This window comes from Myxine glutinosa, chromosome 13 (assembly GCF_964187855.1).
Source record: "Myxine glutinosa chromosome 13, kmMyxGlut1.1, whole genome shotgun sequence".
NCBI classification, from domain to species: Eukaryota; Metazoa; Chordata; class Myxini; order Myxiniformes; family Myxinidae; genus Myxine; species Myxine glutinosa.
In genome coordinates this window covers 18,689,905-18,704,964 of record NC_136273.1, presented here as the reverse complement: position 1 = coordinate 18,704,964, position 15,060 = coordinate 18,689,905, and the positions used below count along the sequence as shown (strand labels likewise).

The following is a 15,060-nucleotide window of genomic DNA, read 5'->3' as shown; positions in this document are numbered from 1 at the left end:
TTCCCTTTATAGGAGGTTTTTATGACAAAATTTACTGGCATCAACACAGCTCTGTCAAATAGCTAAGGGATAGAACCAGAGGTTCAGATGGGAATACTAAATAGGCTAACCCATAACACCACATAAAATACGGGACTTTCGAAATGGCGTCATCAGCCCCAGAATGCTCAGCGAGCAGGCTGAGTAACAGGGTTCATCAAGGCAGCCAAACATATTGTGTGTGCGAGATAAGGATTGTTACCTAAAATGTCTCACAAAGTTTGTAAACGAAGCCAAAAATACTTGGAAACGTACTGGCATGAAAGTGGTGTACATCTGCACAACAAATGAGTTGGAGTACTTTCTGAACTCGCCCAAAAAGCTGATAGCTTGCAGATCGTCGCACTTCAAACTCCTGAGGCTGCGTGGCTTGTGCAAGGCCAAAAAGTTTGTAAACTGATGCCCTTTACTCAAACCTTCAACCATCGCTGTCAGTAAGTGCCAGACTTTGAACCTTGTGCGACGGATCATATCTGGGGAAAGGCAATCGTGTGAACACGGTGGGTCATATCTGCGGCTTGTATATGCACAGGGTTGGTTTAAAATGATGATATTTACTTGTAATAATATTTGGGAGGACGGGGGGGGTGTGAGTGTGAGCTTTATCGGCTTTGAGCGTCGTTATAAATATTTGTTTTTTGTTCCGGCATCACAAAATAAATTGTACTCAATTTTTGCATCTATTGGTGAAAGGAGAAGTGTGTGTGTGTGTGTGTGTGTGTGTGTGTGTGTGTGTGTGTGTGTGTGTGTGTGTGTGTGTGTGTGTGTGTGTGTGTGTGTGTGTGCGTGCGTGTTGGAACTGGACACCTCTCATCCACAGATAATTCTCGCGTTTATATATTTCCGTGAATCCAATTTGCATTCAGGAACAGAACAATTATGGTTTTAAATTTTTTTATTACTCCCGCCAGGGAGTAATGCATTCGATCGTGTCCGTGTGTGTGTGTGTGTTCGTGTGTTTGTGAACAAGATATCTGGAAAAGTTCTGAACGGATTTGGATGAAAGTTGGTGGGATGATTGCCCTTGGGATAAGGAAGAATTGATTAGTTTTTGGTGAAGCTCAGGATATTATTCCGGATCCAGGATTTTGTTAGGGAAATTTTTTTTTCTGTTTTACTGCATTAAAGCTTTTATTCTTATTCTTAAATGATGTTTTTCTCCTCTAATTCCGAGATATATCAAAATAAATTCTCTGACAGGGCCTACTTTCTTTTTCATTTATTGTTTTGGGGAGAGGGGATGTTAAACAAGACGTATTATTCCAACTTGACCCACGGCGGGAGTATGCGCTCTACTGAGTGGCGTTCTAGTTTCCACTCTTTTATCTAAATGCTGAAAATAATCTTTCTAAGAATATTTTAATTACAGATTTGGCATTAGAAAGGGCAAGTTAAGAGTGTCCGGTGAGCAGAACCGAGTCACTGGCCAAAAATGCACACAGCGCATGCGCTGCTGCGGCTTGGTGCAAGTCTTTTAAAATATATGGCCTCGTTAGCATTCATACGTAGGCTTTTAAATATTCATACGTTAGCATTCATAGTACCCTTGTTAGGGTTAGAAAACGTACCGGTTAGAAAACCACCCACCCCAATCCCTCCTCCCAAATTTGCAGTTTTCCCTCCTGAGGGTTTCCTTCTATATCCATCTTTTCTACTCAATTCATCCTCTCCTGTCCACCATTCCTCCCCACACCCATTGCTTGCCCAAGTCTCCCTTCATCTTGACCTTCAACTCTGCTGTTGGTGTTTCCTCTTCTCTCTCTCTCTCTCTCTCTCTCTCTCTCTCTCTCTCTCTCTCTCTCTCTCTCTCTCTCTCTCTCTCTCTCTCTCTATCTCTATCTCTATCTCTATCTCTATCTCTCTCTCCTGTTCCTTTTGTTCTGTTGCGTCCTGATCTGTTCAGTGTACTCGAACTAGCTCCTCCATGAGCCTCGACTATGGATACAAAAAAGAAACGCCATTTCCAATGTCACATATTGGGGCAAGTTTTGTGAGAAAACAGCTTTCCTGACATTGTCTCGAATGACTTAAGGTTTGTAACACATGGAGAAACTCAATCGGAGTTAGGAGGTTTTTATGACAACATTTACTGGCGTCAACACAGCTCTGTCAAATAGCCAAGGGAAAGCAAGTCTGTGAAAGGACGCAATGAAATATTATCAAGGTGTATCTGTTCATGTTTCAAAGCATTCATGCACATACATAGTCACTTTGTAGCTGGCAGGATAGCCTACAGGTATGCACACTCGCGTCTAAGCCTCTAGAATGGAGAAAACATAACCTTGTCCATCTTCGGTGACGCAGGTAAAAACGAATGTGTCAATGCTTCAGCTTTTAAGGCCTAGCCAGGAACCCCTGATCCATTCTCAGGGCTCTCCACTGGACCGATCATGGGGGGAGTGAGAAAGCAGAGTGGGGGCACTCTTCCAGACAAGATCCTGGCCATGATCATGCACTTTACATATTTAGTTGAAAATCCAATTCAACTTAATTGTTGCAAATCAGCAAGTGGATAGATGTGAAAAAACATTTACAATTGACGCAAAAGTTCAAGTATCCCCTTCTTTTTCAAAAGAATGAGGTCATGTGCAGACATCTACATGCAATTTGTACAATCATCTTCCATGTTGATGTTAATTCAAAAAGCAAATTTATCAATCAAAACTATACATAAATGCCAAAGAAATCTAGTAAACTATTGTCCACCGCTCCTTTCCTATTCCATCTCCAGGCGCTGCATGACGTCATCGCCGGGCACCGAAGGGGGCCTGGCAATGAGTCTGACGCACGCTGAAAGGGAGTACTCAGTTTTCACTCTGGTTGTTTGTTGTACACCGCACCTTTCCTATGCCATCTCCAGGTGCTGCATAACGTCATTGCAGGACACCGAAGGGGGCTCGGCAATGACACGCTGAAAGGGAGTACTCAGTTTTTTCCGTCTGGTTGTTTTCTTGCTTTCTTGTTTGTTTGTCCGGGTGATATCTCGGCCATCCTTTGAGCTTGGAAGCTGAAATTTCGGCACAATAGTGAGCACGTGCTTTGTCAAAAATAATATTTTTGCTTTTTAGATTAATCAATTAATTGATTAGTTATTTAATTATTATCGATAAATTAAGTACTTATTTATTTCCTTTCTCATCTGGGAAATATCTCAGGCAGCTTTTCAGCTAGGAAGCTGATATTTGCACATGACAATGACCAGGTGATGTGGCTATAAAAGATATCTTTGATTTTTTTATTAATCGATTAATTATTTTTTTATTCGTCAATTAATCAATTCATTATTTTTTCCAATTAATGACTTATTTAATTAATTTTCAAAAAGTCACAGCTTCGGATGATACACAGGTGGTCGAGGTATAAAACAACACAACAACAGGCATTTTAAGGCCATTTTCCCTGCCAGAGCGGGGGTTAGCCTTGCGGTCCCCATGACAATCTTCTCCATTTTGCCATATTTTCTGCATCTCCCCTTGTTAACCCCCTTGCCCACATTTCTTCTTCCACCATCTTTAGCCAAGTCTTTCTCGGTCTTCCCCATCCTCTACTTCCTTCTACATTCATTTCCATCACTCTTCTCAACCAGTCACTTTCATCCTTCCTCAACACGTGACCAAACCATCTCAACCTGTTTCTCTTCACAGCATCCATCACAGGCTCTATTCCCATCATCTTTCGTAATTCATCATTTGTCTTCCTCTCTCTCAACGATACTCCACACATCCACCGAACCATTCGCATTTCCACCCTTTCCAGCCTTCGTTGCTGCTCTACGTTCATTACCCATGTCTCACTCCCATAAATCATAACACTTCTCACACATGCAGCATACACCTTTCCCTTCAGCTTCAACAACACTCCCCTCCTCATCAGCACGTCACTCAGTTCCCGAAACTTCTTCCATGCACATCTCACTCCAGCAACTGTTGCCGAGTCTGATCCACCTTCTCCATTCAGCATGTCTCCTAGGTAGCAAAATGTTTTCACACCTTCCAGCTTCATGCCGTCTCCAAGATCCAACTCAACATTTCCTCCATCTGCAGCTCCCTCTGTGCACACCTTATACTTGAATGTAGCTGCCACACTGGTTAATGACCCTCTCAAACCAGTACATTTTTGATGAACTCACTCAGTGCACATTGTACATTGAATGGAGTTCACTCCGACACCCTTCCTGCACCCAGCACACGGCCACTTCCCAGTTCCTTCCACCTCACCACATGCTTTACCACTTGCCCTCACCTTTGTCTTTCCGATATTCACCTTCAGACATTTTGTCTCCATACACTCCTTCCTTTTATTCATCTTCCCTTCAGTCCATCCATACTTTCTGCAATCAACACCAGATCATCTGCATACAACAACTACCACGGCAAACCCTCCTTTCCGTTCCGAGCCAGCACCTCCATCACAGCTACAAATAGTAGTGGACTTAGTACCGACCCCTGATGCACTCTCACCTTTACCTCAAACTCACCACTGTTCCCGTCCTTCGTCCTTACAGCTGTGCGCGCTCTTTCGTACATTGCCATCACTACTCTGATCAACCATTCCTCCACTCCTAACTTCCTCAATGCCCATGTCACTACTTCGCGTGGAACCCTATCGAATGCTTTCTCCAGATCAACAAACCCAAGTAACAACCTCTTCCTCTTCTCCATGTACTTCTCCTGCAACTGCCTTACAATAAAAAGCGTGTCTGTCGTTCCTCTTCCTGGCATAAATCCAAACTACATTTCGTCGATCTTCACTTTCCTCCTTATCCTCCTCTCCAACACCCTTTCCAATACCTTCATTCCATGCTCCAATAACTTTATCGCTCGATACGAGCCACAGTCCAGAGGGTCACCTTTCCCCTTGAATAGAAGGACGAGAGTACGCAGTTCCCAATCCACTGGAATGCGGCCTTCTTTCACCACCAGATTACAGATCTCTGTCATTCTCTTCACACCCCAACTTCCTGCTGCCTTCAACATTTCTCCCACAACTCCAATCGGCCCTCCCATTTTTCTACTCTTCATTGCTTTTATCGCTTCCTCAATTTCCTTCTCAGTTATCTTCTCTGCCGGTCCTAAAACTGGGTTACTCTCTATGTTGCCATCCCATTCATTCTCTGCATTCAACAGCATTTCCATATATCTCTTCCATCTTCCTTTAATTCCATCTGGGTCCACAACAATTTGTCCCACTTCAACCTTCAAACAACTCACCCCATCACATCACACCTCTCTTTCGCTATCTGCTTTGCAATCCTGAATACCGCTCTCTGACCCTCTTCCGAATCCAAGCGTTCTCCAAACATTTTCCTACATGCCTCCTGCGCCTTTGCTACCTCTTTCTTTGCAGCCTTCTTGGCTGCCTCATAACTTTCCTGCTCTGCCTTTTCTGCCTCCGTACCCTTTGCCTTCTGCCACTCCTTCCTCTTCTCGTCAATCCTCTTTCCAACTTCATCAACCCACCACCATGTTTCCGAGTGCCTCGGTGGTCCTTTTGTCCATCCACATACCTCACCAACGGCTCCCAACAGACTATCTTTCATTGACATCCAACCATGTTCAAGCTTAACCACATCATCCTCGACCATACTCAGCCTCTCTTTTAATGCCTCCCTCACTGTCACCTCTTTCAACCTCCACTCCTTCATTCTCGGTTGGTCCTTCACCCCGCCGAGTTCTCCTCGCATCTTTCACCCTTATGTCGCAGACAACCAAGTGGTGCTGTGAAACAGCCTCCTGCCCCGGGATCACCTTTGTGTCCCGGAGGTGCCCCCTATCTCGCCTACGCACCATCAGGTAGTCAACGATTGTCGTCGACCCAACGGTTGTCGTCGACCCATCTGATGTGTACGTGACAAGCTTATTATCCTCTTTCTGAAACTGAGTATTACAAATCAACAAATCAGCTCCATCAGCAAACTCCAAAATCCTTTCACCTTCTCCATTCCTCACACCATATCCGTAACCCCCATGAACTCCCTCAAAACCGACCATACTCCTTCCCACATTTCCATTTAGGTCTCCACCTACCACAATAACTTCCTCATCTTTCACGTTTTCCATCAGCTTCTCTATTGCACACCAGACCTTGTCCTTCTCTTCATCACTACGACCGACCTGCGGAGCATATCCTGAGATGACGTTCACCAAGAGCTTTCCAATCATCAGTTTCACCATCAACCTTTCACTCCCTCTCGTCACACTCACCACACTGTCTACAAACTCCTCAGAAAACAGGACACCAACACCATGCATGCCTTCTGGGCACCCATGCCACACAAACTTCTATTTCTGTCCCTGCCTACCCTTCACCATTCTCACACCACTTCCCTTCCATCTCGTCTCCTGCACACAACATATGTCCACTCTTCTTCTGACCAATACTTCCACCACTTCTCCTGATCTCCCTGTCATTGTCCCTACATTCCATGTCCCAAACCTCAGAAACCGATCTCACGTCGGACATCAGACGTTTTGTGGTCATAAATGGAGTGATTTCCACCCTTGCTTCGATCGGGTTCCCCACATTGAGTTTTGATGAGAGAGAGCGGGTTCCCCCATGGGGTACTTCGGGCTGTACCCTGCCCATATGTAGTTGGAATTGTCATGGTTCCCTTTTTGAGGCAATGTTTTTATGGCCTGTGCCCTTCCTGACGCCAACCCTTTTAGTCGCCTCTTACGACACGCAGGGATACGGTATACCTATTCTAAACCGGGGTACACACCGGGGTGGTGGTGGTCGAGGTATGCTATTCGCAAATTGATTGAGAAATTATTTTACGATTACTATTTATTGCGGTTAATTCTGCAATTAACCAATCAATTATTGTACACCTTTCCCTCCCAAAACTGTCTCTATGTGCTTCATGGCGGTATCGCTGGGCGCCAGACACCCCAATGGGTGTCTGCGATGCCGCGTTGGAGGATGTTATTTATTTATTTTTGCATGGGAGCGGTGTACTTTGAATGTATCTGCACTTGTTTGAAATTGTTTTTGCTGTTTTTTTCAATCAATAATTATCACTTTTTTCTTGCAGGATCCAGCAATAAACAGGGAACAGAAGCTTCTGAGTAAGTATACGAATCATTATTAGGGATCTAATCCTTCCAGGATGGATGCCTATTGATTTTCTAATGTTTCCTATTATTATTATTATTATTCTGCTGTGATTTTTTGTGTTTTTTCCCCTTCAAAATTCATTTTCTCTGCAACTGTTGGTCCGATTGACACAAAATTTCACCACAGTATGCACCTTCTCATGTAGATTTTCTTGTGATAACTGTGACGTCATAGGTCACATGGTACGAGCGTCATCAATGATGAATCCCCGAATGTCACGGATGGAAACCCTCGCATCATTTCCTTTAAACTCAATCTCTATATTTTCTTTCCAAACAGCATAATTCTAATCACAAGTTAATACTACAGTATTAATACAACAAAATACAATGTTAAAAACACTCATAAGGTAAACTGATATTTAAATCCGTTCTGACATGGAACCAATACAGACGAATCTGCTGGCGAGAAAAGGTGGATATGAAATACTTCGCATGAATTGAAAATCAAAATCATAATTTTATTGAGGAACTTACGAAACGTCTTACCCACCTTTTGATGGATTAAAGTGGCGTCGTTTGGGTGGAAACTCAAAACCCAGGTCGAATATCCCACAGAAACCAATGGAGACCAGTCGGACATTTATATGGGTCTCTATTGGAAATCATGGTTTCTACAGGAACCAGTAGAGTTTTCAGTAGAAACCTAGCCAGATTCAGTTGAAACCGATAGAAACCATTGGATGCAACTGGTCTGAAACCCATAGATACCAATAGGAACCTTTAAGGTTAACTAGTCCTGTATAAACCATTAGAGTTACTGGTCTGAAACCCCATTATATTTTGTTATAAACAAATGCAAAACACACAGTTCCACATTGAATTGAGTTATAGCCATGTTCTTTACAACAGGGATTTCCTGTAGAGTATTTGTTGTATATGTGAATGTAAGTTATTTGCCATCCAGGAATGGCAGATCACTGGTATAGTTCACCAGTGGACCTGGGTTCAATTCCCAGTCTGGGCATGTAATTTCCACACAAATGTCAATTGATTAATTTCAATTTAAAACCTGTCCATTTATTTATATTGGTCTCCTCCTGGTCTGCCATTGACTTACTGCTTCTTATTTGTATACTGTGCTGGTCCAGTATTTTACTTTCCTTGTTGAAACCATAAGATCCTACTGGTCCAATTACCTATGGATTTTAATGGGATTTGTCCTATTGGTTTATCACGGCATTTTCGACCTGGGAATCACAATTTTATTGAGATATTAACAAACCAGCAAATCTCCGTGAACGTGTGTTTACTTCCAGATCGGGATCGGCTTCATGTGGATCGAAACTCAAAATTACAATTGTATTGAGGAATTTATGAAATCTCCCACCAACCTTAGGACATCCACTGGGACCCCGAAACGTTCCACAGAAGGTTTGGCGAAGCTAGCCGCAAAACTGAAGAAGTAGTTCAGGGATGGACGGACAGTTCACTCCTGTTTTATAATGTATGTGTATGTATGTATGTATGTATGTAAAAAAATAACAGGGATTTATTATTATTATTTACACAAAAACCCAAAGAGAAGAAAAGGAAGAAAAGAAATGTAATTTACAGGGAAATGGAAGGAGCAGAAGGACACAGAGCAATTCTTACTTATGCAGTCTTACTTAAACCCACAGGACAAACGAACAGACTCACATGAATGGGGAATTGCAGATTGGATTGGCTGGAGGGAGAAGAAGTTGGGACCACAGGGCTGGAAGGTTTGGCAGGGCGGCACAGCAAGCAGGTCCGCTCCGGGCTGGAAGCGAGCAAGGCGGCGGCAGGCACACGTATCTCGTTCCACGCGGCAGGCACACGTATCTCGTTGCAAGCGGCAGGGCTGGTTTTTGCTTCGACACGCCTCTGGCTCCCTCGATCATCTGCTGGGTGGGGGCTTCCCTCGACGGGTTATATAGCCACGCCCTACCAAGCCATAACCACACCTTACCAAGCCATAGCCACACCTTACCAAGCCGTGCCCACCGAGTCCTGGTTGGGCGCAAGGGCTTCCTGGCTCCACCTCCTGATGACGATGGACGGGCCACGCCCTTATTCCCCGAGCTGGCCACGTGCTTAATGGAGGGCGAATGCAGTTGGCAATGCAGTTGGCAATGGAGGTTTTGGGCAATTTAAAGGGGAAATCTATCTTATTTGATTCGGTGCAACGCAATGAACTAGTGGAAAAAGCAGAGCCTTATACTGACATAGAATAAAGAGATAACTATTTAGAAGGTCCTATGATTTTCTGCATGTATGCGATGGACTAGCTAAAGGGACGACCTTGGACCTTTACATGAATGGAGATATTTACAGGAATCATTACATTATTTACAATGGGGGTATATTTACAAAGACAGGATTCTCTAATCCGTTACACTGCCCCCTTCCTCCTCCAGGCACATCCCGGGCCTATAAAACTTTCACTTAATGTGACACGCAGGTGTAATTTCCCTCTACAATTAATCTGACCCTGAGTGCGACAGTTTTAAAACACAAACAAATATGTCCCGCTATTTGCGTTGCACCCTGCCTGACAGATTCACGCCCACAGTTAACCGAATTGCGGAATTTATTTTGAAACTAAACATGAACGGTGGGGAGCATTATTTACAAGTTACACTATTTCATTATTTACAAAACGCAACCCAGAACCCGTCATTTTCTCTTTCAGGAGACAAAAAGAAAATCCTGTGGGAGGGATGAGACAGCATGCACTGCATCGACGCACCAGCACCAATAAACACCAAAGCACCATAAAGCACCAATCAGCACCACAAAAACACCAAAGCACCATCCAGTGCTCATTGCACACATTTCATCACAATAAAAACAACACACTGATGATCTTGTTCTTCTCTGCTCCCTCTGCTGGCCGATGTTCTTGATGTTGTCTTTCTTGGTGGCTTGCTGCCTATTTGCAATAATAAAAAGGCACACAACGCGTCCATTTTTTATTTATAGCCAACAGGGGCCGACTATGGGTGGTTCACCTGTGGGCTTGGTGCCACCTCACCGAGGTCCGCAAGCAAGGCTTTTGGCCGCAATGGCCGGTCCCAGCAGAGGGGCCAGGCCCCAAAACTTGGGGTCCATGAGTGGTGCTCGGCCACAGTACCGTGGTCCATATTGTGGTGCTTGGCCGCAAAATGGCGGTCCATAAAGTGGTGCATCGATGCAAGCAGCTGGTTGTGTGGATTCGGGCACACAGACGCGGCCTCCCGCACGCTCCCCCTCAGTGCCCAGAGAGCACGATCCATGGGTCGGGGAAGGAAGACAAAGCAGAATTAGCGAGGCAAGGGCGCAAGGATACACATCAATCAAGGCAATGCAGAACGAGGTGCGCACGGAGAGCGAAGTGAGAAAGCTCGTCCCTACCGTACATCACCCCCCTGTCACCTACTCCACCCTTGCCCTTACCCATATTTACAACAATTTACAATTCGTCTCTAGCGTCACGTCTTCCCCATATCTCCTAATACAAAATTCGTCACAATCCCTCTAACCAAATTTGCCATCACCCAAATTCCTCATCAATCCCTCTTAAGGAGGAAGAGATGGAACATTAAGCACAATGTCACACCCACGTCATGATGCGTCTCACAATCCAAAACATTTGCACAGAAAATAAAACAACAACAGATGGCACGGTGTGGAGTTCTGTCGTCACCTCAGGTGAGTGGATGCAGATGGTGCGAGGAGATTTCAATCCTAACTACTTCCTAAATGACATTAACACACTTTACACTACCCGGGGTCTTTCCCTGCAAAACCATTGGCCGTCTTACACTATGGGTTCTAAAAACCAATTCCCATTGACCAAACTGTAGTGCTCATCCATTTGGGGTCTCACTCCCCCGATTCAACTCCCTGTGCCTTTGCACAATTTCAGGACTGGGTCGTGTGGCTCCCCTAACAGGTCTACTTACCTGTGCGCCTCCGCCACTGAAGTTATCTCCCGAGCTTGCCTAGCTCCTCACCCTACCTATCTAACTGGGGAAGGCCCTCCCTGGCACTTACCCCCTCGGTGCCCTCTCTGGCACAGGGCTACCCGGGTCCGTCCTCCGGATCCACGGGCCCCATCCACAACTCTAACGGCTCCCAGAGCCCACCTGCGGCCTCACCTGGCCGACATCCTCACAGTGGCGGAGTGCCCATTCAACTACACACACTAACAGGCCACACGCCCAGCCATTTCCACGTCACTAATGCACCCATCCAAACACCATTCTTCCACACGCACCACAGATGCCAATATCCAACCACAATGTACCTATACCCTCTACCTAACTCTTAAACTACCCTCCCCGGGTATTCGTGATAGGGGTCCATCCTCCCCATACACTCCCTTCGCACCAACCACTCCACTCCACAGTTTCCACCATACTCACTCCACACCATCCATTCCATACTCCATGTATTCCATACCAGCTATTCCACACAACCATTCTCCATACACCTGTTCACTTGCACACCTGTGCAATCACACCTGGTGCCACCTGCACCCTCCTTCCTCCCAGGCTTCTTCATTTACTCAATACAATGCACAATCACAATTATTCCTCATACACTGCTCCATACACTTCCACGCTCAATACAACTCACAATCACCTCACACTTTTCACAATACACTTCCAACTCTCCAAACCATTGCCTCAGGCACCCAAATTCTCCCACGCTCATACACACATCTCTCCCGAGCATTGCCCCTCAATTCCTCATTTGCTCAACATGCTCACCCGCAAAAACTTCCATACCAATTCCTCATTCAATAAACCACAAACACACTGCATCATCTAAGCTGACTACTCCCTTCTGAAACTTGCGCTTCCCAGTCGTCCCTTATATTATCGCGCTCCCTCGTCGTTATAATCCATCTAATCTATTCTACGTCCCCGACTACCTGTACAATGTCGCTACTTACCTCTACCGTTACATATGGTCATTTTTCTAGATCCCTATACATTATCCAAACCCTCCCTTGCGAGCTTACACTGCCAAACCCCATAACCAGTGCTCATGTGCCCGGGATGTGAGGGATGGTGGATTTGCCATCCCTCCACCTCGGGCATCTTCTACTATCAATTTTGCCATCAAATTCCAATTCTGCCCATCACTTTGCCAATCATCTGCCAATCAAATTTACCAATCATCAAATTTTGCCAATCACCAATTTCCTACTCCTACCAAATGTCCATTAACTTGAGCCTCGGTGCGTCGTTACATCATTAAAACTCGGCTTCGCAAAGCCGAGCAATTAATTCGGGTTGTTTGGTCACCTGCAGGTTGAGTCCGTCCGGCATTCGGTTCAAGGGAGGCGGTTTGGTCGGGCCGAGATTCCACGCACCATCTCAGCGCGGAGCCTTTCGGTCTCCGGCCTGATGGCTCAATCTCTCCCGGCCGAAACGCCGCAATCACAAGGGGGGCACCGCTCCGGTCCCTCCTACCTGCCCTCGAACCGGACCGGTCGCCTTGCCCGGCAAGGCCCGGACTCGACCGTGCGGGGTGGGGCCAGGCCCGGATTGTGCGTGACGCTCCGAAGAGGAGCGACGCAGCACCGATCCGCTCCGAGCCTCGCATCCAACAAAGCGCACCACGCACCGAGTGCTCGCGTCGGCTATCCGTCGCCCTAAACGCTGCCCTGGTCCACGTCGATGCCTCCCGGACATGCTCACACCACGCGTTCCTTTTTACACTCACGAAACCCGGCGGCTCAGCGCCTCTCATGCATTCCACACACTCCGTCCATTCCACCACCGCACTCCTTGTAACACACCACACCTCTCGCGCCCCTTCTTGTGCACACTCGTCGTTCGCACACTTCCTTAACACACCTCCTCGCGCCCACTCCTCGGTCACATCCTCTGTGACAACCATGGGTGTGCACTCTTTTGCACACCCGATCACGCGCTTCGGTGCGCTCTCCCGCACACGCGCCACAACCAACTCAGGTGTGCATTCTCGCACACTCTCAACCATTCCAAGCGTGCATTCTCGCACCCGCTCCACCACCAACTCACTCACCGTGTCACACTCCGTACACTCGGTTTCGCACATTCCCTCCGACGTGCATTCGCTTCCGCACCCGGTATCACTCCCATACTCTGTCACACACTCACTTTCCGACGCACACTTTTTCCTCACAAGCGCGCCATTTCCACTCACACCACTCACAGGGGAGCCTCCCCCAACACCCGGGTGCTTTCTCGATCCCAAGCGCGCGAAAATTCTTTCTGCGCCAAACATCCTCCTGCAAAATCTCCCCGCACAATATACAGGCCGACTCACCTGGGGGATTCTTCTTCCTCCTCGCTCCAACACCACCTGCAAATCTTTATTGGGGTTATTAAGCACAGCATCGTGATGTGAGCACAGACTTTGGGCAATTTCCATTCCTTCACCCCGCGAGTGCTCTTCTACGTCCCCGGTCTCTCCAATTTCAATTCCCACTACTGCTTTTTCTTTATTCACCTCGGCGACCGCTGGTTTTATTAAAATTTCCTTCTTCTACCTTAGCGATCGCCGGCTTCCCCAAACCCCGGGTCGCGATCTCTATACCCGTCATTTTAACCGCGTCTTGCTCCGCCTCGCTCAACCCACGCTTTACATCGTCGCGTACCCCTGGGACCTGCTCGCCCAATCTGCGGTCAATGTTCTCCCCCACCTTTTTCAATCTGGCCATTCGATCCATCTCTTCGTTCAGTTCCTGTCTTGACACTCCCATCCTCGCTAATAATCGCGTCATGAGGGCGTCCAAATCTATCACAGCCATTTGCGCAGCGGGCGCGGCCCTCGCTGCCATGTGCGAGGCGCCATCATTGTCTTTACCAGCTGCCGCACCTTCTTTGCTCTCCTCCCGCATTACTCCCACCTCTTTGTGGTCCTGGGCTGCTTCTAACTCCTCTTCTAACTCCCCTACCGGCATCCGGTCGCCTTGATTATCCATGGCACGACTTAAATTTAGATGTTATTACAATTTCGGCCGCTCGTAATTTCGAGTGCGATAAGCGCACTTCGGGTCCGAATCCCATTCCTGACACCAATTGTTACGGCCAATAGCACAATTGGTGTCCAAAATTTGGGCTAAATAAATTTAGTCCCAGGTTCCAGATCCCAACTCCTGACTACCAATTGTTACGGATCTGGCGTCGGCGCTCCCCTTACCAAGGGGCGGTCAATCCCCTTGCCTTTCACACTGGCCGATTCCCCCAGTCCTGGAAGTATGACGTCACTGATGGCCGATGGTACGTAGGGTCGTAAGCCCAATTAGTCTTAATACCTAAGTATTACCACCGGCCGTCAGCGAGGAAATGCTCCCGCTCGTGCCACAGCGTAATTGACTAATTGCGCCGAGCGAAGCGAACTGCGGCGCGAGCCGTTTATCAAGGGACGAAACCCGATTGCGAAGCGTTGGCCGAAATCGCGCCACCGGTACTCAATTCAAAGAAGGGACGGAAGCGATCGGACGAGAAGGAAACCAAACGGGTAAAAAATAACAGGGATTTATTATTATTATTTACACAAAAACCCAAAGAGAAGAAAAGGAAGAAAAGAAATGTAATTTACAGGGAAATGGAAGGAGCAGAAGGACACAGAGCAATTCTTACTTATACAGTCTTACTTAAACCCACAGGACAAACGAACAGACTCACACAAATGGGGAATTGCAGATTGGATTGGCTGGAGGGAGAAGAAGGTGGGACCACAGGGCTGGAAGGTTTGGCAGGGCGGCACAGCAAGCAGGTCCGCTCCCGGCTGGAAGCGAGCAGGGCGGCGGCAGGCACACGTATCTCGTTCCACGCGGCAGGCACACGTATCTCGTTGCACGCGGCAGGGCTGGTTTTTGCTTCGACACGCCTCTGGCTCCCTCGATCATCTGCTGGGTGGGGGCTTCCCTCGACGGGTTATATAGCCACGCCCTACCAAG

General features: G+C 46.9%; 2 protein-coding genes across 3 annotated transcripts in view; one reads left to right on the top strand and one right to left on the bottom strand.

Moving 5' to 3' along the window:
* Positions 1–15,060, bottom strand: part of CENATAC (centrosomal AT-AC splicing factor) — a 480,847-nt gene that overhangs the window by 318,226 nt on the left and 147,561 nt on the right. The gene's annotated exons all lie outside the window — the stretch shown is intronic.
* LOC137438652 (uncharacterized) overlaps positions 1–15,060 on the top strand; it is a 138,197-nt gene that overhangs the window by 109,107 nt on the left and 14,030 nt on the right. For both annotated transcript variants that reach the window (XM_068133878.2, XM_068133877.2), the window contains one exon: positions 7,073–7,106. In XM_068133878.2, coding sequence (XP_067989979.2) covers positions 7,073–7,106 — 34 coding nt within the window. The remainder of the gene's footprint in view (positions 1–7,072; positions 7,107–15,060) is intronic.